At 41.4% G+C, this 21,563-nt stretch overlaps 1 protein-coding gene across 1 annotated transcript; it reads right to left on the reverse strand.

Annotated features, from left to right (window-relative positions):
• Window positions 1-927: 927 nt before the first annotated feature.
• cdc6 (cell division cycle 6 homolog (S. cerevisiae)) lies at window positions 928-20,322 on the reverse strand. The gene is made up of 12 exons (XM_028568383.1): window positions 20,126-20,322; window positions 17,230-17,581; window positions 16,051-16,272; window positions 14,747-14,946; window positions 13,172-13,320; window positions 11,440-11,546; window positions 8,746-8,885; window positions 6,542-6,642; window positions 5,041-5,108; window positions 4,756-4,943; window positions 2,314-2,454; window positions 928-1,292 (listed from the first exon to the last, which is right to left on the reverse strand). The coding sequence occupies exons 2-12, from the start codon at window positions 17,567-17,569 to the stop codon at window positions 1,200-1,202; spliced, it is 1,749 nt and encodes a 582-aa protein (XP_028424184.1). The 5' UTR covers window positions 17,570-17,581; window positions 20,126-20,322; the 3' UTR covers window positions 928-1,199.
• Between the last annotated feature and the right edge of the window lie 1,241 nt (window positions 20,323-21,563).

Consider the following 21,563-nt stretch of genomic DNA (forward strand, 5'->3'; position numbering starts at 1 on the left):
ACATACCCTTCACCATACCTAGAGATTGGCATGGTTTTATTTCAGTTAGTCTAATAGCTGGTTTGATTGGCATTGAGAGATGATTTTATGGAAAGTACCCCATGCCAATCTCTAGGTCAAGACGAGCAATATTTAGCTAAAACCTTCCTGGTTCGATAACACACTTGGGACTTTAGTAGCTCCTCTTACGCATGTCCCATTGTATGTTCCGTTTTATTTGCTTTGTATGTTTTTGCTTATGCCGAGCTTCGATATGCATTTGTGTCTGAATGGTAGCCTGACAATCCAGACCCACATCCAGATGTTGGGTCTGGGAACTCACCGTTTGCAGGGCTCAATCCGAGGGGCGGGATGAACGGTTGTCTTTCAAATTTCCTCTGCACGCGATAGGATAGAGCTACAACCAGGCAGAGCAACGGAGAAGGTAGCGGAGCTAGTTGATAGATTAAACTCCGAACACATCTTCCTTTTTTAAGAATGACTTCTGTGCAGTTCTTTGTTCTTTTCTCAAAGAAAAGCTGAACTCCGCTGTTCACCAGCAGCAGCAGCAGCCATAAGCCCCGCCCACTGACTCTATACACGATGCGATTGGCCTGACCAGTTTGGTTTTTCCAGCTTGCAAGCCGAAGGAGAGCACCTAGACCCCCCCGGCTGCAAATTAAATTTACTGCCGCTAGGGTGCGTCTACATCTGAATTGTGCAATATAAATACATTCCCTTGCCTTAAAGCTATAGTATATATAGTGTGTAGTTTCTGTCTCCCCCCCATGAGGAATTGTAAGTAATGACAATAGTGATGAGTAGTAAAAGTCTGCATTGAAACAAGAAAATCCCCTCTCGGTTTAGAAAAATACAAACTACAAGCTGGTATTTGTTTAGTTTGGTTGTTTCTCTGAGCTGTGGCAGAAATATCACAGAAATCTGATATTTAAATGTCTGTACATGTGTTTATTTACAGCATAAAATGTGGAAACGTTTCAAATCCAAACTGAAACGAGACGCTGTGAAGTCATCAGCATCTCAACGACATTCTTCAACAACTCAAGAACTGAGCAGAAACATCAGTTGGAGGAAAAAAAAAAAAAAAAAAAACACTGTACAAGTTCTCAGCAAAAACGAGAATTAAAAAAAAAAAAAAAAAATTCAACTGTTGAAAAATATTCTTATCTTAGTCCATAAAAACCAAAACAAGGGTGTGATCAGGAGGGGAGTCCTGCAGCGAGGATGCTCCCCAGCAGCGTTCGGTCCTTCAGAGCGTTCTCGACGTCTTTCTCCTCTATCTTCAGAAACACCTGAAACAACAACAACGTTTCAGATTAAAGCCTCAACTTTCCTACTTTTACAGGAGACCCCAAACGCTCCCCGTGAACATGGAAAGGTTTTAGGGATAGACGGATTATTGGGCCATTTTTTTGGCAGTTTGCAGATCATCTGTATCAGCGTTTTACTTGCCTGACAACAGTTTTTTAAAAGATATTTTTGGGGCATTTTAGACCTTCACTTTTATAGGACAGTCCTTCCAGAAAAATGTGGAGTTTTTTGTGATTGTTGCGGGAAAAAAATCCTTGATTATGCGGCACGTTTTCTTAAAAAATGTGATGGAATATGCGGGATATTTATGCAATGAATGCAATTCTTGTGTGAAGTAAAAGCAACATTTTTCAACTTTCTGCTAATATATATTATGTGACGTTTCTGCAACGAAAATGCCGGGATTATGAAATCATGCAAGCACCGCATATTTGGCGCGAAAATTGGCAATTGCGGCAAAAGTGCGGCATAATTGGAATTTTTTTTCACATTTTCCACTTTTCCAACCATCACAACTCTAGTTTTGGTTGAAATAAACACAGTTTACGTATTTACATGTGAGAATATGTTGGCTCTATACACGCTGAAGTATTTATTTATTTTTTTTAAATGGAGTCTGGTGGGTTTAGCGCTAGCAACTTCAGAGCTGTTTCTGGTTAAACAGAAAGGTCTCAAAGAGGTTTTAAAGGTCCGCCTCTGTAGGGATCCTTTCATAATGTTGTCAGACACTTAGAATATTAATCTGAGCCTGTCAGATCTTTAATGATTTACAACGATTGGTCAATTAAATCAACCAACAGGAAATATCGTTTAAGCAAAAATGCCAAATGTTTGGCTTTTTTTTAAACTCTACATTGTAGTCAATATTGGTTTTGACTTTTTTTCAGGATAAACCAGACATTTTATAACATTTTTAAAGTTTTCTGATGTTTTCAATATTACTAATCGCATCAAACAATCCCAAACCCCAGTTAGCAGACCTAACTGATCCTGCGTTTGTACCTTAGTGAGGCGAGCCTCTTTGGCCTTCTTCAGAGAGAAGATCCCTCGGCTCTCCAGCAGACCGCAGAGAGACAGACACTCGCCCTGACCGACGGCAGACACCTGTCGCTGGGCGCACAGGCGGCTGTACACCTCGTGGAGCTGCAACACACACACAAAGCTGGTTAAAACACAGCATGCACATTTAAAAAAATAAAAAACACCAGAAATTAGTCACATTCAGGCCAAGCTTCAGCGCCGCCTGCTGGCCACTTGAGTTGAGACAAACCGAGAGTAGTAGAGCGAGACTTTACTTTCTGTGTCGTCTTCCCCATTGACCAATTTAACAACTTTTTCTTGTTCTGGGTCAAAATTGAAAACTTTTTTTTTTTTGAAAAACACATTTTTATGACATTTGTCACTTTTCCCTAACTTGTGTCATTTTCCCCAATGTCTGTTGATTTTACGTTTTGGTTGTCATTTCCCCGACATTTTTGCCACTTTTAAATAAAATGTACATAAAATGGAATAACAAAAAAAAAAAAAAAAAAAAAAAAAGCCCAAATTCAATGAAATTATTGAACTGATCACTTATTTTACTTGTGAATAGTGTTGTATCGAAACAGCCACGTTATTTATTTTGACAATCTGGTTGAAGGAAACCCCATATTTCTGATATTTAAACTTTCTGAAAATGGGTCAAATTTCACTCGAGGACAACCGGAGGGTTAAAAATAAAGCTGTGGCCGTGTTAGCTCAGTTGGTAGACCAGGCGCACATATATGGAGGTTTACTTCTTGATGCAGCGGCCGCAGGTTCGTCGCTCTCTCTGTTGCACGACAAACAACTTCTGAACGTACACGTTCCACCAAAAGTTCCTTCCCGAGGCTATTTAGCCGAGGCACCGTGGCTCCGTCTGGTGCTTAGACGATTGTGATTGGTTTAAAGAAATGCCAATAAACCAGAGCACGATATCCTCCCTTCCCTGAATGTTAAGAGGAGCAGTGATGATTGTACCAGTAGTATTTAAATAATATTTTTTAAGAAGTTCTATTAATGAGGTTTTACTGACCCAAGCATGACAGTTATTTTTATTAAATTGTCAGAAACGACCGGCACATGCATACATTTCTGTCAATTCCATCTTATTTATAGTGTCAAATCCTAACAGGAGTGGTCTGAGGACCCTTTACAGAGAGAGAGTAGGTCTAGACCACGCTCTAGAATTTCCCACGAGAAAGCATTTGGTGCAACAGTGGCGGCATCTGTCAAATAAGGTACCGCAGACTCGCTGCCTTTACTGTACACGCAGAGCCATGTATATTTCAATCTCACAATTACATAATTGTTAATATTTGACCATTGCACTGAACTGCCTTGCATTAGATTTATATTTAAATCTTGACTATATTCCTATAGCACTATTCCTTCCCTCTCTTCAACTGTTATTGTATATTTCTTCTGTTTGTATTGTTATACTGTCTACTTACCAGTATTTTTTTATATTTCTTACGGTCCTTTGTTTTTATTCTTTATATGTTAAGTGAGTGTTGTACTTTGAGAGCAAAGATTAACCCAGTGTTTCCTCTGTTGATTTGACCATGGCACCCCCACGGCAACATTTCTGCCCCCCCCCTGCCCTTTACCTTCACAGGTGTGCTTTGTCAGGGTTAATTAGTGGAAGTTTTTCCCTTATTAATAAAAAAGCAAAGGGTGGCTACTTTGAAGAATCTAAAATATAAGACATGTTTTCAGTTATTTCACACTTTTTTGTAAAGTACATATTTCCATAGGTGTTCATTCATAGTTTTGATGCCTTCAGTGAGAATCTACAATGTAAATAGTCATGAAAATAAAAAGGAAAAGCATTGAATGAGAAGGTGTGTCCAAACTTTTGGCCTGTACCACACACACGTCTGTATTACTATCTTTGTGGGGACTTGTCATTGACATAATGCATTCCCTAGCCCCTTACCCTAACCTTAACCATCACCCTTACCCTAACCATCACAACTAAATGCCTAACCATAACCCTTACCCTAACCTTAACCATCACCCTTACCCTAACCATCACAACTAAATGCCTAACCATAACCCTTACCCTAACCTTAACCATCACAACTAAATGCCTAACCTTAACCCTTACCCTAACCTTAACCATCACAACTAAATGCCTAACCTTAACCCTTACCCTCACCATAACCTAATTCTAACCCTAAAACCAAGTCTTAACCCTCAAACAGCCCTTTAAACTCGTTGGGACCAGCATTTTGGTCCCCACAAGGCTGTGCAGACCCCAGAAGTATACTGTAGTCCCCGGTTGGACCCCACGAATATAGTAAAACGGGTACACACACACACACACACACACCTAAAGGAAACACTGTTAACTGGAGTCAAGTCCCTTAAGTCTGTTTCCACCAGCGTGGCCAGTGAAGCTGATTCTGAGGTTCGGGGACCCACCTTCCCGAGGACGATCTCTTTGCTCTTCCCGTTGCGTGTGAGCAGCAGCAGGCAGCAGACCAGCAGCTTCTGCTGCAGGGGGAAGCTCTCTCCATCCGAGCCTCCGCCTCCGCCGCACTGGGACGCCATCCGGTCGCCGTAGACCTCCGACAGGACCCGCGCCACCTGGGGGAGGCCGACCCGCGACGCTGCACCGGGACAACAAGCGCTCCGGTTAGCGTTCGTGTTTCAACAGTCAACAGCGCGTTTCAGAAGAGATTCAAAAGAAATCACAGCGGCGCTCACCTTTAGATTCAGCGTTTGGGTCCCATGATTTCTTCCTCTCGTCGGACTCCACAACCTCCACGGCTCTCCTGGAACACAAACGCATAAAAATCAATCTGATGCAGCAAGGATGACGTCACCAAGAAGCTCCACAGAGTCTCTTTAACAGCAGAAAAGACACACACACACACACACACACACACACACACACACACACACACACACACACACACACACACACACACACACACACACACACACACACACACACACAGAGACACACACACACACACACACACACACACACACACACACACACACACACACACACACACACACACACACACACACACACACACACACACACACACACACACACACACACACACACACACACACACACACACACACACACACACACACACACACACACCTCTTAGTCGACTAATCGGTTGTTTTGGTCTTAGTCGACTAAGATTTCTTTAGTCGATTAGTCATTTTTTATGCTTATTCATGCTTAATTACTCATTTCCAAGAAACTTCTGAGAACATTTATGGTAAACACAAGATTTAAAGTGGTGCTTTTGCAGGATTAATTGTGGAGAAACTCAGTTTTACAGATGGTTAATTAACTACATTTATATTGTGCTTTTCTAGTCTTAACCACGTCTCAAAGCGCACAGCTCTGTCAATTAAATCAACTAATCGATTAGTCGACAAAATCCTATAAGTGTTAGTCGACTAAGAATATCTTTAGTCGAGGACAGCCCTACACTACACCCAAAATCGTTGTGAAGATTTACACCGACATTTTTCTAAATTAATTCCAGATTATTTTGTCGTTTTTAAGCACCAAATAAAAACTAAATTGTGTTTCCCACATCCAGCAGTTGGTAATAAGTCTCTGCAAGACACACCACTTTAAAATAAGCTAATAAATTAACTAAGATTACGCTAAAATAGAATAAAACAATTTGTTTTAATACATTATTTTAGAGGGAACAGTTGTTTATGTGCCGTTGACATTCTCTGGTTAATGACTTTGTTAATGTTTTATTAACCCTGTTGTCCTCGCTGGAAATCTGACCCCTTTTAAAAGTTTTTTCTAAGAACCAAAAAAATATGGGACGCCAAAATTAGCGCTGAAAATTAAAATAAATAAATACAAACGACAAACTTTAGGAACAGCAACAAAGACAACGCAAAAAACTATCAAACACTGAAAGAAGACCTACAAAAACGTCAACAAAAGAGCCCAAAACATTGAAAAAGTCACAAAAACGTCAGGGAAAAGCCATAAAAACTTTGAAAAAAAGTGACCAAAGAGACAACACAAGGGTTAAGATGCTCCACATAAATCAGGATTAATCACAAACGCACTTTTCAACTCAGGTTCTCAGTTCATCTCATAAAAAAGCAAAGCGGACTGATTTATAGAATTTAATTTGAGCTTTTTGTTCCACGGCGTCTGCGTCTTGTGCTCTAAAAACCAAACGGAGGAGGAGGTTGAGCTCTACGTTACCTGCAGATGTCCAGGGCCTTCCTGGCGTCTCCCGACACCGCCGACACTTTCCTGGCACAGAACTGCACCGCCGAGGCATCCAGGAGGCCCTCGGCCGACGCCTGGGTGGGGGGGGGGGGAGACACAGAGTCACGCCAACGTTTGGAGGGTAGAAATTAACAGATCCGAACGTTTGGAGGGTAGAAACTAACCGATCCAAACGTTTGGAGGGTAGAAACTAACGGATCCAAACGTTTGGAGGGTAGAAACTAACAGATCCAAACATTTGGTGGGTAGAAACTAACCGATCCAAACGTTTGGAGGGTAGAAACTAACGGATCCAAACGTTTGGAGGGTAGAAACTAACAGATCCAAACGTTTGGAGGGTAGAAACTAACCGATCCAAACGTTTGGAGGGTAGAAACTAACCGATCCAAACGTTTGGTGGGTAGAAACTAACCGATCCAAACGTTTGGTGGGTAGAAACTAACCGATCCAAACGTTTGGAGGGTAGAAACTAACCGATCCAAACGTTTGAGGGTAGAAATTAATCGATCCAAACGTTTGAGGGTAGAAACCAACCGATCCAAACGTTTGGAGGGTAGAACTAACCGATCCAAACGTTTGAGGGTAGAAACTAACCGATCCAAACGTTTGAGGGTAGAAATTAACCGATCCAAACGTTTGGAGGGTAGAAACTAACCGATCCAAACGTTTGGAGGGTAGAAACTAACAGATCCAAACGTTTGGTGGGTAGAAACTAACAGATCCAAACGTTTGGTGGGTAGAAACTAACCGATCCAAACGTTTGGAGGGTAGAAACTAACCGATCCAAACGTTTGGAGGGTAGAAACTAACCGATCCAAACGTTTGGAGGGTAGAAACTAACCGATCCAAACGTTTGGAGGGTAGAAACTAACCGATCCAAACGTTTGGTGGGTAGAAACTAACCGATCCAAACGTTTGGAGGGTAGAAACTAACCGATCCAAACGTTTGGAGGGTAGAAACTAACAGATCCAAACGTTTGGTGGGGTAACAGATCCAAACGTTTGGAGGGTAGAAACCAACCGATCCAAACGTTTGGAGGGTAGAAATTAACCGATCCAAACGTTTGGTGGGTAGAAACCAACCGATCCAAACGTTTGGTGGGTAGAAATTATTCGATCCAAACGTTTGGAGGGTAGAAACCAACCGATCCAAACGTTTGGAGGGTAGAAATTAACAGATCCAAACGTTTGGTGGGTAGAAACCAACAGATCCAAACGTTTGGGAGGATAGAAATTATCCGGATCCAAACGTTTGGGAGGATAGAAACTAACCGATCCAAACGTTTGGTGGGTAGAAACTAACCGATCCAAACGTTTGGAGGGTAGAAACTAACCGATCCAAACGTTTGGAGGGTAGAAACTAACCGATCCAAACGTTTGGTGGGTAGAAACTAACCGATCCAAACGTTTGGAGGATAGAAACTAACCGATCCAGACAACTAGTCGGAAAATACTCAACAGATAAATCCACTATGAAGGTAATCGTTAGTTGCAGCTAGGGCTGCACAATTAAAAATCGCAATTTTATCAAAATCCCAATATGGATTATACTGCAATATCCAAATCGCAGAGGGGCGCAATACTTCTTAAAGGCAGAATATCAGTCCTTCCAGAACAATGCTGAGTGTTTTTTGCAATTGTTGCAAAAATCCTCAATTATGCAGCACATTTTATTAAAAAATGCAATGGAATATGCGGGATATTTATGCAATTTTATGCGATGAAATTGCAAAAAAAAACTGCAGGAACTTGCAAAAACTGCATGGCAACAGGGGAAACTGGCTGCTCTGGTGTGAAGTATACAAAAAAATGTATTTATTTAAGATATATTAAGGGACTTTTTTTGCAACGAAAATACGGTGGATTATGAAATCATGCAAGCCTCCGCATATTTTGCGTGGAAATCGGCAATTTATGCGGCGAAAGTGCGGCTTATTTGAAAAAAAATGTGCGGACTTTGGCCGATTATGCGTTGAATTGTGCGATGGCATAACCCCGTTTCTCTGGAGGGACCGATACAGGTCCTGAGCACGAGTGTGTAATTCAGGCCTGTGTATAGCATGTTTAACAATAGAGTGAAAACATTGTAATTTCCCTCGTGGGATTAATAAAAGTACACTTTATTATTATTTAACCCAAGACGTGGGGGCGTTTGCTGCATCTCGGTCTGGGTCTACCTGGGAGAGTCGGTCCTGTACGATGGCGCTGAGCTCCTGGCGGCTGTACGGGGGGAAGTGGAGCAGCAGCGGGCGGCAGTGGGGGCGCGCCTGCAGCCGCGGCAGGATCCGGTCCGTCAGATCCAGAGCGTTGGCGATCCCTGAAACAACAACGAGGTCACTCCGGTTCTTTACCGACTTCATGATAAAAACACACTGAAAGTTCCTTTCATCAGTTTAACTAGTTTTCATCATTGGTCTTCATTCTGGTTCACCTCCAACAATCAACCAGAAGAAACTAAATATAAAACCCAAAGATAACATCAATCCCATTTGACCAAAGAACACGAAAAGGAGGAGTTTGTCTGTTTTTTTCAAAGCTTTAAATTCATGGTCAATAAAGCTAATTTATAGGACATTATTCCTATTTTATTTCAGCTACCCTAAGGTCATATGAAGCCAACGCTTGTGTCAGATTTAAATTTAATGCATTTTTGTGAATAGGAGGGGCTAGCTGCAGGCCCTGGAGCTCCGTCAAGGCCTCGGCATTTAGTAGTCCAGTTTTTTTTTATTTATTATTATTTTAACTAATAGTTAAGATCAGAAAATGTTGAGTGGATCACAGACTGGTTTATGTCAAAGTTTAGTTTTGAAGATCTTTCATCCATGCATCCATGTTATTTTTGGGCCTATATTTCGGCTATGAAAAGCTTTCAAAAACGGTTCAAATATGATCCGAGGACAAAGAGGAACCATAATGTTTATATAGTCCTGCCCCGACTTCACTATATCATGTATTAAAGGAATAAACAGATATGATTGGGTTACCTTTCCATAGTTTCCTTAATTAAATAATGTATTCATGTGCCATCCCTTAAGCTACAATCCATCCAGTTTATACATCAAGCACAATTACATTACATGTCATTTAGCTGACGCTTTTATCCAAAGCGACTTACAATTAAGTGCTTTCAACTGAGAAGGTCCAAACTCTAGACAACAAGTAGTAAGTGCAAGTACATTAGCTTTAAATAAGCAAAGCTACAAAGAAACATTTAAAAGTGCAGGTTCAAGAGTTGTTTTTTTTATATTTTACCCGAGGTGTAGTCGGAAGATTAAAGTCTAGATGATGCACCATGTGTCAATAATTTGAGCCTTTCTACTCCTAAAGGTACAACCTGAGTTATGGGTTTGAGAATATTTTGAAGGAACATTAAATGTGTGTTTAACTCTCACATATCATCACATTTTATCATCTTTTCGGGTGTACAGCCGAAACTGTGTGCAGCACGGAAGTCCATATTTATAGAGACTATTTCTGACATAAACATGAAGACGACGATGACAGAAAGAAAAGATTCAGGAGGTCAGACGTTTGTTTTCCCCGTCCAGGCGTGTCCAGCCATCTTCAGGATACCGTTTGGGTTGGGTTTTTTTTTAACGATGCCGAACCGGTACTTTTTAAAACGATTCCTAACAGATTCTTGAAAAACTGAGAACTGATATCAAAGAAAGGCTGTTTTAAAGTTTTTTTTTTTTTTTTTTTTTTTTTTTTTTTTTTAAATTGAAAATTATTTAAATGTAACAATATATTAATGTTTTAAAGTACTTCAATATAAAATAAGTAAACCTAAGTCTTTTACGTCCGTTTTGGTGAGCCCAGAGGGGAAATATGGCATTATAAAAGTAGCCTATGTTTACAGTAGCTAGCTAACGGTAGACTGCAGAGAAAGGGGGATATTTTTACGTTCGTTTCAGAGCGACAGGGGGAAAATATTTCAGTCGACACATTAAGTGGAACCGAAATTTGTGTTCTAATCCGGTCCGATTCCTACCAGGTTTCAGAGTGGAACCGGGTTTCGGTACCCAAGCCGACTTATCTTACAGGTACAGAAGTGTTTAGAAGTTTAAATGTCTATTGTTGAAGAAACACTTCAACCCTGCTTCTGTGTTCAACTCTAACATCATCCCATGTAGGTAGGGTTGGGTGTCGTTTTGGTTTTTTTTCGATTCCGGTGCTAAATCGATACTTTTAAAACTGTGCCGGTGCCTAAACGGTGCCTGAACCGGTACTTTTCAATAAAAGTAAAAAAAAAATAAGTGTAGTAAACAACAGTCAGTGACTTGTTTATTGCTAAGGCCATGGTCAAAATTAAAGATTTAATAACGTAATAACTATAACAATAACTTATTTCCCCAGTAAATTGCTGTTGAACCCCAGATGGGAAAAGGGTATTTTACAATTACTGTGAATGCACCACGAGGATACCTGTTTTAAGTGAATCTGTGTTGTTTAATTCTGACAACGGCAGCTGCGAGTGAACGCACCGTCTGTGTTGTTTAATTCCGACCATATAAACATACTGTATATCTATGAATTGTTACATCCCGCTGTAGAAGTCCTCCACAGTGAAACACAGTCACACTTTACACTGTTTAACGTTAGCTGTCAGCATTTTAACCGTGATTAATCCAGCTGCTAGCTAAAGCTAGGCTAACGTTACATGCTGTCAGGTGTAGTGTAAAGTCAGGCACCGAAATGAGGCACCGAAACTTTCGTTCTTATTCGGTCTCGTTACTGCCGTTTAAGTCAGCACCGGTTCCCTATTGGCACCGAGTTTCGGTACCCAACCCTACATGTAAGAGTCCTATGTTACAGCCGATGCTGTGATCTGTGGTGCTCGTTGTTGTTGTTGTTGTTGTTGTTGTTCTTACCGACGAGGCAGAGGCGAGACTCGGGCAGGTACGGCCACTCGAAGATGGTGTACAGGACATCCTGAGCTTTACTGTCCAGCTGGTCCATCTCGTCCAGAACCAGCAGCCTGAGGACCAAACAGAGGCTTCAGTAATGGTCCATATATAACCTCATAAATACATATATACATACATACATACATACATACATAACACACAATACATAAATACATCAAGTATTCAGCTCAAAGTGATAAAAACTAACAAGCAGAATGGATCTAGCACGTCTGAAGTCTCAACCAGCAACTGTTAATGTGTAGATAACTGATAATCATATTTACAGATGATTGAGGTCTTTATTTCAACACTATTGTTGAGAAAATACAACTTAAACTCAGACAGCTAGTTACTAGTTACTCACACAGCTAGTTACTCACACAGCTAGTTACTAGTTACTCACACAGCTAGTTACTCACACAGCTAATTACTCACACAGCTAATTACTAGTTACTCACACAGCTAGTTACTAGTTACTCACACAGCTAGTTACTAGTTACTCACACAGCTAGTTACTCACACAGCTAGTTACTAGTTACTCACACAGCTAGTTACTCACACAGCTAATTACTCACACAGCTAATTACTAGTTACTCACACAGCTAGTTACTAGTTACTCACACAGCTAGTTACTAGTTACTCACACAGCTAGTTACTCACACAGCTAGTTACTAGTTACTCACACAGCTAGTTACTCACACAGCTAGTTACTAGTTACTCACAGCTAGTTACTCACACAGCTAGTTACTAGTTACTCACACAGCTAGTTACTAGTTACTCACACAGTTACTAGTTACTCACACAGCTAGTTACTCACACAGCTAGTTACTCACAAAGCTAGTTACTCACACAGCTAGTTACTCACACAGCTAGTTACTCACACAGCTAGTTAATCACAAAGCTAGTTACTAGTTACTCACACAGCTAGTTACTAACACAGCTAGTTACTAACACAGCTAGTTACTCACACAGCTAGTTACTAGTTACTCACACAGCTAGTTACTAGTTACTCACACAGCTAGTTACTAGTTACTCACACAGCTAGTTACTAGTTACTCAGACAGCTAGTTACTCACACAGCTAGTTACTCACACAGCTAGTTACTCACACAGCTAGTTACTCACACAGCTAGTTACTAACACAGCTAGTTACTAACACAGCTAGTTACTAACAGCTAGTTACTAACAGCTAGTTACTAACAGCTAGTTACTAGTTACTAACACAGCTAGTTACTAACACAGCTAGTTACTAACACAGCTAGTTACTAGTTACTAACACAGCTAGTTACTCAGACAGCTAGTTACTAACACAGCTAATTACTAGTTACTAACACAGCTAGTTACTAGTTACTCACACAGCTAGTTACTAGTTACTCACACAGCTAGTTACTAGTTACTCAGACAGCTAGTTACTCACACAGCTAGTTACTCACACAGCTAGTTACTCACACAGCTAGTTACTCACACAGCTAGTTACTAACACAGCTAGTTACTAACACAGCTAGTTACTAACAGCTAGTTACTAACAGCTAGTTACTAACACAGCTAGTTACTAGTTACTAACACAGCTAGTTACTAACACAGCTAGTTACTAACACAGCTAGTTACTAGTTACTAACACAGCTAGTTACTCAGACAGCTAGTTACTAGTTACTCACACAGCTAGTTACTCAGACAGCTAGTTACTAGTTACTCACACAGCGGGCCCCGGGGCCGTCAGGAACCTCTGCAGCCCGCTCTGCCCACCGGGCGCTCTCAGTTTGTCGGCCAGCAGCGGGAAGATGGCGTGGGAGCTCCGCAGGCTCATACAGTTCACCACCACCGTCTGGACCGGGGCCAGCGCCACCTGGAGGGGGACCCACGGACACACACACACACACACACACACAGAGACACACACACACACACACACAGAGACACACACACACACACGGACACACACGGAGACACACACGTTAGGAACAAATAACCCGACCAGGGCTCAACATTCTGGAAACATCTGAGAAACAAGCGAGGAAGACTGTAACAAACGTTACATTTAGTTATCCCTCCTGGTGTCCTCAGGTCTGATTTGACCCATTTTCAAAAAGTATCTAAATCAGAAATTTGTGTTTATTTCAACCAAATTATGAAAAAAAAATTATCAGCTCACTACTTTCATTGAATTTGGGTGTTGCATTACATTTTTATTATATATATATATATATATATATATATATATATATATATATATATATATATATATATATATATATATATATATATATATATATATATATATATACACAAAACTTTGGAAAGTGACCCAAGAAACTTGGATAAAAGCGCAAGAAAAAAAAAAAAAAGACCAAAACGTTGACAAAAAAAGTTAATTTTTTTTCCTCATTAAGCGCTCGGTGACGTCTTCAAACGTCCCGTTTCTTCTCTTGAGGGGAGTCCACGTTAACCCTCGTGTTGTCTTCCAGTCGACCAATAAGCAACTTTTGGTTTTTCAGGGTCCAAAAGTATTTGTCACTTTTCCCCGATGTTTTTTTCTGCACCATTTTGAAGCTCTGACATTCGTTACTTTTTTTTATAATTTTTTTCTTCAAATGCTATCACATTTAACCCTCAAATTCAATGAAAGGAGTGAACGGATTTTTTTTATTATTTTTTTTTTACCTGTGAAGAGCGTTGTAGGGAACTATCCAGGTTATTTTTTATGAAAAGTTGATTGAAAGGAACCCAAAATTTGATTGAGAAACTTTTAGCAAACGGGTCAAATTTGACCCAAGGAGAACAGGAGGGTTAAACGCCTTCTTTTCCCTCCACACCATCTTTTTTTTTTTAAACCAAGTAACAGTGTTTGTTCTATTTTTGCTCATTCTCCCCTTAAACCCTCTTCTTTTAAGTTTCCCTTTAGGCCCTCTCTTTTGAGTTTTAAGAGATTAAAACTGTCCAACATTTCACATATTACGAAAAATCTAATATAATTTAAAGTACCAGACATGTTTCTTCTCTCTGCTGTACATTTAATTCATTCCAGTGCAAAACCCCGAAGTCCTACTTCAGTAAAGTACCTACATTATATTCTAAAATGTACTTTGTTACTTTCCCCCTCTGATTAGTTCAGCGTTATCCGACTCCAAGCTGCTCTACTCTCACATGTCTGCAGTAACCTACAGTCCCCACTAGGTGTCACTGCAGCTCCACAAACTCCTTCGCTTTCAACTTGTTGCATCCCTCGCTCCGTCATTCAGACATTTCTGGTATTACTCCGACCCCTAAAGTACCTTCATCTCCTGCAGCACACAGTTGAGGCAGGCCGTCTTGCCGGTGCCCGGAGCCCCGGAGATGTAGAGGCTGCCGGGCAGCCGCTGCAGGGCCTTGTCCTCCAGGAAGGAGCGGATGGCCTCCCGCTCCGTGTCCCGGGACAGCAGCCGCTCGGGGACGGCCGTGTGCAGCGCCCGCTTCACGCTCAGAAACCTCGACTCTGGAGGGGAAAGGTGGACACGAGGCGAGAGGGTGACCAACGCTGCAGACCAGAGGATTCATCAAGAACTCATCCTGGCTTTAACCCTCGTTACGCCTTTTTTTCCACAGTTTGTTTTTACTTTTTTTCAGTGTTTTAAGTTGTTAAATGTTTCTTCTACACATTTTCAGCGCTTATTTCTACGTCCCATATTTTCTGATATGAAAACAAAAATTTAAAAACTGGTCAAATTTGACCCGAAGTAAACACCGCGGCAGATTTACAGTACAGGGTTATGTGCGAGTGAGACGGCGTTAGCTTTAGAGCACTGGTTCTCAAGCCATTTTCAATAATGTTCCCCCTTTGAACAGTTTTTTTAAGCCATGTACCCCCGTAACCAGCACGAATAATTTTTGGTAGAAAAAAAATAAATAAAAAGTGTATATAAAGGAGGAGGAATAATACAGCGATAGATTTACTAAACAGCAGCCTTGGACCTGGACAACATTTAGATGAGAAAAGGTGACAAAACCTTGGAAAAATACGGGCACTACTAAAAAAATAATGACACACTTTAAAGTGCAGTTTTCTGATATTTTCTTTCAACAAAAAAAATCTTAGTGTCTATGGCGATATGTCGCGACCTTTCGCAATCAGCGCCAGCTGATATTGCCATGATCATAAAAAAACTAATACAAATATATTTAGTGGGGCTACCACCTCTTAGTCGACTAATCGGTCGTTTTGGTCTTAGTCGACTAAGATTTCTTTAGTCGATTAGTCATTTTTTATGCTTATTCATGCTTAATTATTTATTTCAAGAAACTTCTGAGCACATTTATGGTAAACACAAGATTTAAAGTGGTGCTTTTGCAGGATTAATTGTGGAGAAACTCAGTTTTACAGATGGTTAATTAACTACATTTATATTGTGCTTTTCTAGTCTTAACCACCTCTCAAAGCTCACAGCTCTGTCAATTAAATCAACTAATCGATTAGTCGACAAAATCCTATAAGTGTTGGTCGACTAAGGAGTTCTTTAGTCGAGGACAGCCCTGATATTTTGCAGCCCTGATTTTTGCTGATAAAAAAGAAAAAAAAATTAAACTTTTCAAACAAACTTACTGTCGGCGGGCGACTTCCCCTCTGAGTTTTGGCGTGCCTGGCGCCTCGGGGACAGCGCGGCGGTGGGAGAGAGCGGTTGCCTGGGCGACGAGGGCGGGACCAGCCGCCGCCGGACCGAGAGCGGCGAGTTCTCGTCGAAGCCGAGCTTCCTGGGAGACGCGGCGGCGGCCGGCTTGCTCTGTTTGGGCGGAGAGCCCAGCAGGTTACAGTCGTTGTCGTCACCTGGAGAGAAACCACACAGACGGGTTAGTTCACCGTTAACGTAACGCGGAGGAACTCGCTCCGTTGGGTCTGAAGACGGCACAACTCCAACCAGAGGTCAGCAGGAGAAGATAACCATAACCCAACGTGTGGAACTACTCCTTTAAAAAAAAGATATTGTGGAGGATTTTCCCGAATTTTAGAATTTTTTACAAATTGAGATGTTTACCGTGTGTGCGTGCGTGACTTGTGCCAAGGGCTAGCATCGCTAATCATAGCTTAGCTACATCAACTTCTACTAGCAGTGATTTTAAATGGATTTCTCCAAATAGCCAAACTTTACCTGTGGAGTAGAAACTTCACGACTGAGGCATCAGTGGGAAGCCCAACATGTGCTTTTAGCGCAAGCCAGCGCGTGAAATATTCTCCCAAAAGCTTCAATGCTTCAATGAATGGCTGAAACCGGAGCTCAAGCTCACCACACACACACACACACCTGAAAGCTCGGGACGTAAACATATCACCAGAATGATTGACAACCAGGAGGACCAATAGTCTTGATGATCCACCCGGAAAAAGAAAATCCTCCACTATACCTTTAAGTTATAAAAGTTGTAAATAAATGAAACAAACATTCAAAAAAGGAACTAAAACACTAAAAAGGTAACTTTGTTTTTTTATAACCTGTGGCTCATTTTCCCGTGTCTTAGAGTGAGATCCTTTTTGTTTAACATGAAACAGCCACGAAATCGCTAAACTAAACCGGCTCATTTAGGCTACGTTCACAATGCAAGTCGGATTAATCGACTAATTGGGAGCAGCCCTACTGCCACGTGTTGATAACTAGTGCTGTGTGCTAGATGTCCGGTTCGATGTTTGCGTCGTGGATTATGTGTCATTATGTCTGTACTGTGCAACAAATCGCCTCTCTGGGACTTTTAAAGTTTTCTAACATGTCGTCTCGTCTCCCCGTCCCACCTGTGCGTTTGCGGGGGCTGAGGGGAAGTCGTGTCCGGAGGCCGGGGGAGGCCGGCTGGGCCGAGGGGCGTCTGGGCGAGAGGGGAGACGGGCCGGCGGCCGGCCTTCTCGGGGAGAGCAGGGCCGGCTGCTCGGCGGGACGCCTCGGGGACAGCGGTCCGATCCGGGTCAGAGCCGGGTCGAGAGGCCGAGGTCCGGGCTCGGTCGGAGACGGAGGCTTCTCCTCCCGCTGCTGCGGCGGCGCCGCCGCCGCCTTGGAGCGAGCCGACACTCGGCAGGATTTACGGCGAGGGAACGCCAGCGTGGGCTGGACGCCACCGTGAGAGCGTGTGCTCGGCATGTCGGGTTCAATCTGAAACATAAAGATCATCCATTAGTACGCAACAGGACGGACACACACACACACACACACACACACACACACACAGGGACACACACAGGGACACACACACACACACACACACACACACACACACACACACACACACACACACACACACAGGGACACACAGGGACACACACAGGGACACACACACACACACACACACACACACACACACAGTATTTCAGCAGATAGTTCCTGACTTTTAAATTCAGAGTTTTTGCATCTTATGAGAGTTTTTTTTTCCCGCCGTTTCCATACGAGTACAACAACAAATAAAGTAACGTTCTCCTTTGGATTTCTGAAATTACTGAAAAGATATTCAGAAACAGAGATTTGAATTTCGTACAGATTACACATCATCATACAATTGAAGTTTCAAGGTTTATCGTCTTATGGCAGCAGTGTGTGTGTATGTTATGAGTGTGTGTGTGTGTATGTTATGAGTGTGTGTGTGTGTATGTTATGAGTGTGTGTGTGTGTGTATGTTATGAGTGTGTGTGTGTGTATGTTATGAGTGTCTGTCATGGCCAAGATTGTGTGTGTCATGACCAAGATATTGTGTGTGTGTTTGTGTGTGTGTGTGTGTGTGTGTGTGTGTGTGTGTGTGTGTGTGTGTGTGAATGTTATGAGTGTCTGTCATTGCCAAGATTGTGTGTGTCATGGCCAAGATATTTTGTGTGTGTGTGTGTGTGTGTGTGTGTGTGTGTGTGTGTGTGTGTGTGTGTGTGTGTGTAGGTTATGAGTTTCTGTCATGGCCAAGATTGTGTGTGTCATGGCCAAGATATTTTGTGTGTGTGTGTGTGTGTGTGTGTGTGTGTCATGGCCAAGATAGTGTGTGTGTGTGTGTGTGTGTGTGTCATGGCCAAGATAGTGTATGTGTGTGTGTGTGTGTGTCATGGCCAAGATAGTGTATGTGTGTGTGTGTGTGTGTGTGTGTGTCATGGCCAAGATAGTGTGTGTGTGTGTGTGTGTGTGTGTGTGTGTGTGTGCGTCATGGCCAAGATAGTGAGTGTGTGTGTGTGTGTGTGTGTGTGCGTGCGTGCGTCATGGCCAAGATAGTGAGTGTGTGTGCGTGTGTCATGGCCAAGATAACAATCTAGCACGTGAACAGACAAAATATCAGATGATGTTCATCTTCTACGCGAGAATACATGTTTCATATGTGAACAATTATTTTGTTTATTCTTAAATCTTTACAGCTATGCTTCCCAGGGTTCATTCAGCGAAGAATCTCTGCATCATTATACACAGATGGGTGAAGTATTCAACCAAACAAATTAACATTATTGAAGTACCACACAAATACAGACAAACATTATCATTTGTTGGATGCTTCCAAGTTTCTACCCTAAACAACAGTACTGTGTGAAACAGGTTTTTAAAAAGGGTAACTTTATGAACATTGACCCCATTATCTCATGTTTCTGGGTGTCTAAGTGACTGATGGGAACAACAATCTTTGACATCGATCCATTATTGATTAGTTTCCGTCCACTAAAAGTTCCGTTTTTGCCGCTGACAGGCGGAGGAAGGAGAACTGATATTTAACTTCAGTTGCAAAATGTCAGCGGAAAAATACTCTTTTTGTAAGAAAAGTCCTTAATGTGAAAAGTAACTAGTATAGCTAATATATAAAGAGCGGAAGGTACAATATGTAGGTATACGTGCAGTTTAGTGTCCCAAATTATTTTCCAAAATCAGTGATCCAAAGCTACCATCTGCGGGATTATGAATGAACGCCTAACCCATCTTCCGTAGGGAATTTGAGACACTAAACTGCACGTATACACAATATTTACCTCTGACATATGAGTATAACGTAGCATAAAATGAAAATAGATAAATTACTTTCCATAAAGTATGTGAAAACTGTTCTAAAAGTACAATACCGAAGGTTAGTAGTTATCTTTACATAAAATAACCCTTAAATAAAATAAAAAACTATTCTATAAATCGCTTTTTCTAAATATTTAAAGTTATTTTACTCGACCAAATGTTAAAGTACGTCACGTGTAAATGTAAAGATTACAATAAAGTTTCGGTGAATTGAATGCAGCTGAATCTGAAGTTTCCTACAAGTCGATTTAACTTCATGTTAAACATCACATTAGCTTAATATAATTATAAAATATCTTAGATAACATAAACGTACTGATGTTAAAGTTTATAATACTTTATCCCAACGGTTATATTTACGCTAAATCGCGGGCACAACAAACAATACGGTTTAATAATGGCGCCAATATGCAGCAGAGCTCCAAACGGTGGCGTTTACAGAAATATATCCACATTTCGGTATTAATATGTCTGTAGTTTAACCTAAAACACGTCGTGTTAACATTAGGGTCCTTCTAAAGGGAAATACAAAACGTTAAAACGCAGCTACGCGTTTAATTTTAGACGACAAACTAGCAAACAATCCAACTCTGGAGAAGTGCTCTCTTCCGGTTACGATTAACACACGTATCTCAGTTCCTACCGCTTAAATGAAAGAGTGAGCGATAAATTTACCTTTTTAAAAGTTGTAAGAAGTCTTCTCAGTAAAGAGTGGAGTGTTTTATCTTCTCTTGGAGCCCTCTGCTTCCCTCTCTTTCCCTCTTCTGCCGCACACTGGTCTCAAACTTGCGCCAAATCTCGCTCACCTCCTTTCGGATCAGCTGTGTTTCCCGCTGCTGCGCTCTGATTGGTCGCCCAAACCTACCAGCAACAGCTTCTTCGATTCTCATTGGCTCACAGCGTTGCCGGCGGATGTTACGACACAAGCCGGCTGTTCATGTGGCGGGAGTTTCAATAGAAGCCGGTTTTGGCGGAATATATTTTTCCCGGGAACTTCAGTGCTGTTTTTGTGACATCATACAAGTAAAAGTCTTGCATTAAAAACATGACTGAAGTAAAATGATGTAATAAAGGTCATCTATGTTTGTCCTGTGAGAACCACGGATCTCTAAAAAGTTTTAAACCTGTCATGGTGTCAGAACAACAGCCCTGCTTTCAGCTTAGTGATGATTCACTAAATGATCCGATAGGCTTTATAAACACTTTATTTAGCTTTAAGAAGAAGGATATGCAAATAGAATAGTTAGAAGAGGTAAAGTACTGTAGAAAAGGCCCCAAAGTTATGTTAGTGTTGCAATTATTTAGTAGCCTACAGTTTACCATATTGTGTTCTACGTTTCACGTTTACTCTTGTTTATTCAGTGCTTGTAACAAGGTGGCCAAAAGCGTGTGCTGGTTGGTACATTATAGGTGCGTCACACAGTTAATAAGCAATAAGATAGTTAATCGGTTCAGTTGGACTGTGGTTGTGAGCTAGGTTGTAAAAAGTTAAACCATTGGTGATGTCTGATCAAAATATACTTTTAGTTAAATGAACACTGAATCAATACTGATTTCATCACACCTACTCAAGTTTCTAAAAGAATTAATTAGGTCATGTCGGTTATTTAGCATGAAAGTAGATGCTGTAGAATACTCATTGTCCCCACAGAAAAGGTAGGCCTAACTGTTGTCTCTTTTTGGGGAGCCACTCTAGGCCAGACTGATTAGAACAAAGAAAATGTGTATCTCTGTAGAATTGGCCCTACCGTGATAAACAACCTCTGTCTGTGACCTGGAGTTAATCTAATCAGAGGTGGGTCCTTAATGAATTTTGAATGCTGTTTTCACCGTGTTGTTTCATTAAACCTTTTGCTTAACTTTCAATTCGACCCAGGCCTCTCCTTCCTCCTCAGAAATCAGAACGATCACGTCTTTTTAAGATTTCTTAACATATACGTGGCTAGGCTATAGCCTATAGTTTGCTGCTAGCATGGAGCCTGAAGTCTGAAGTATTTGTTGGGCTTTTTATGGCCTTTAATCAACAGGACAGCTTGAAGACAGGAAAGGGGAGTGAGAGGAGGGACGACATGCAGCAAAGGGCCACAGGTCGGATTCGAACCTGCGCTGCTGC

This window comes from Perca flavescens, chromosome 2 (assembly GCF_004354835.1).
Source record: "Perca flavescens isolate YP-PL-M2 chromosome 2, PFLA_1.0, whole genome shotgun sequence".
Lineage (NCBI taxonomy): Eukaryota > Metazoa > Chordata > Actinopteri > Perciformes > Percidae > Perca > Perca flavescens.

Coding starts and splice junctions, on each gene's coding strand:
- cdc6 (XM_028568383.1), bottom strand. CDS start 17,569: ATGCCGAGCACACGCTCTCACGGTGGCGTCCAGCCCACGCTGGCGTTC. Junction 16,273..17,229: donor CAGCCCCCGCAAACGCACAG/GTGGGACGGGGA, acceptor GTTTCTCTCCAG/GTGACGACAACGACTGTAAC. Junction 5,109..6,541: donor AAGGCCCTGGACATCTGCAG/GTAACGTAGAGC, acceptor TTTGTGTTCCAG/GAGAGCCGTGGAGGTTGTGG.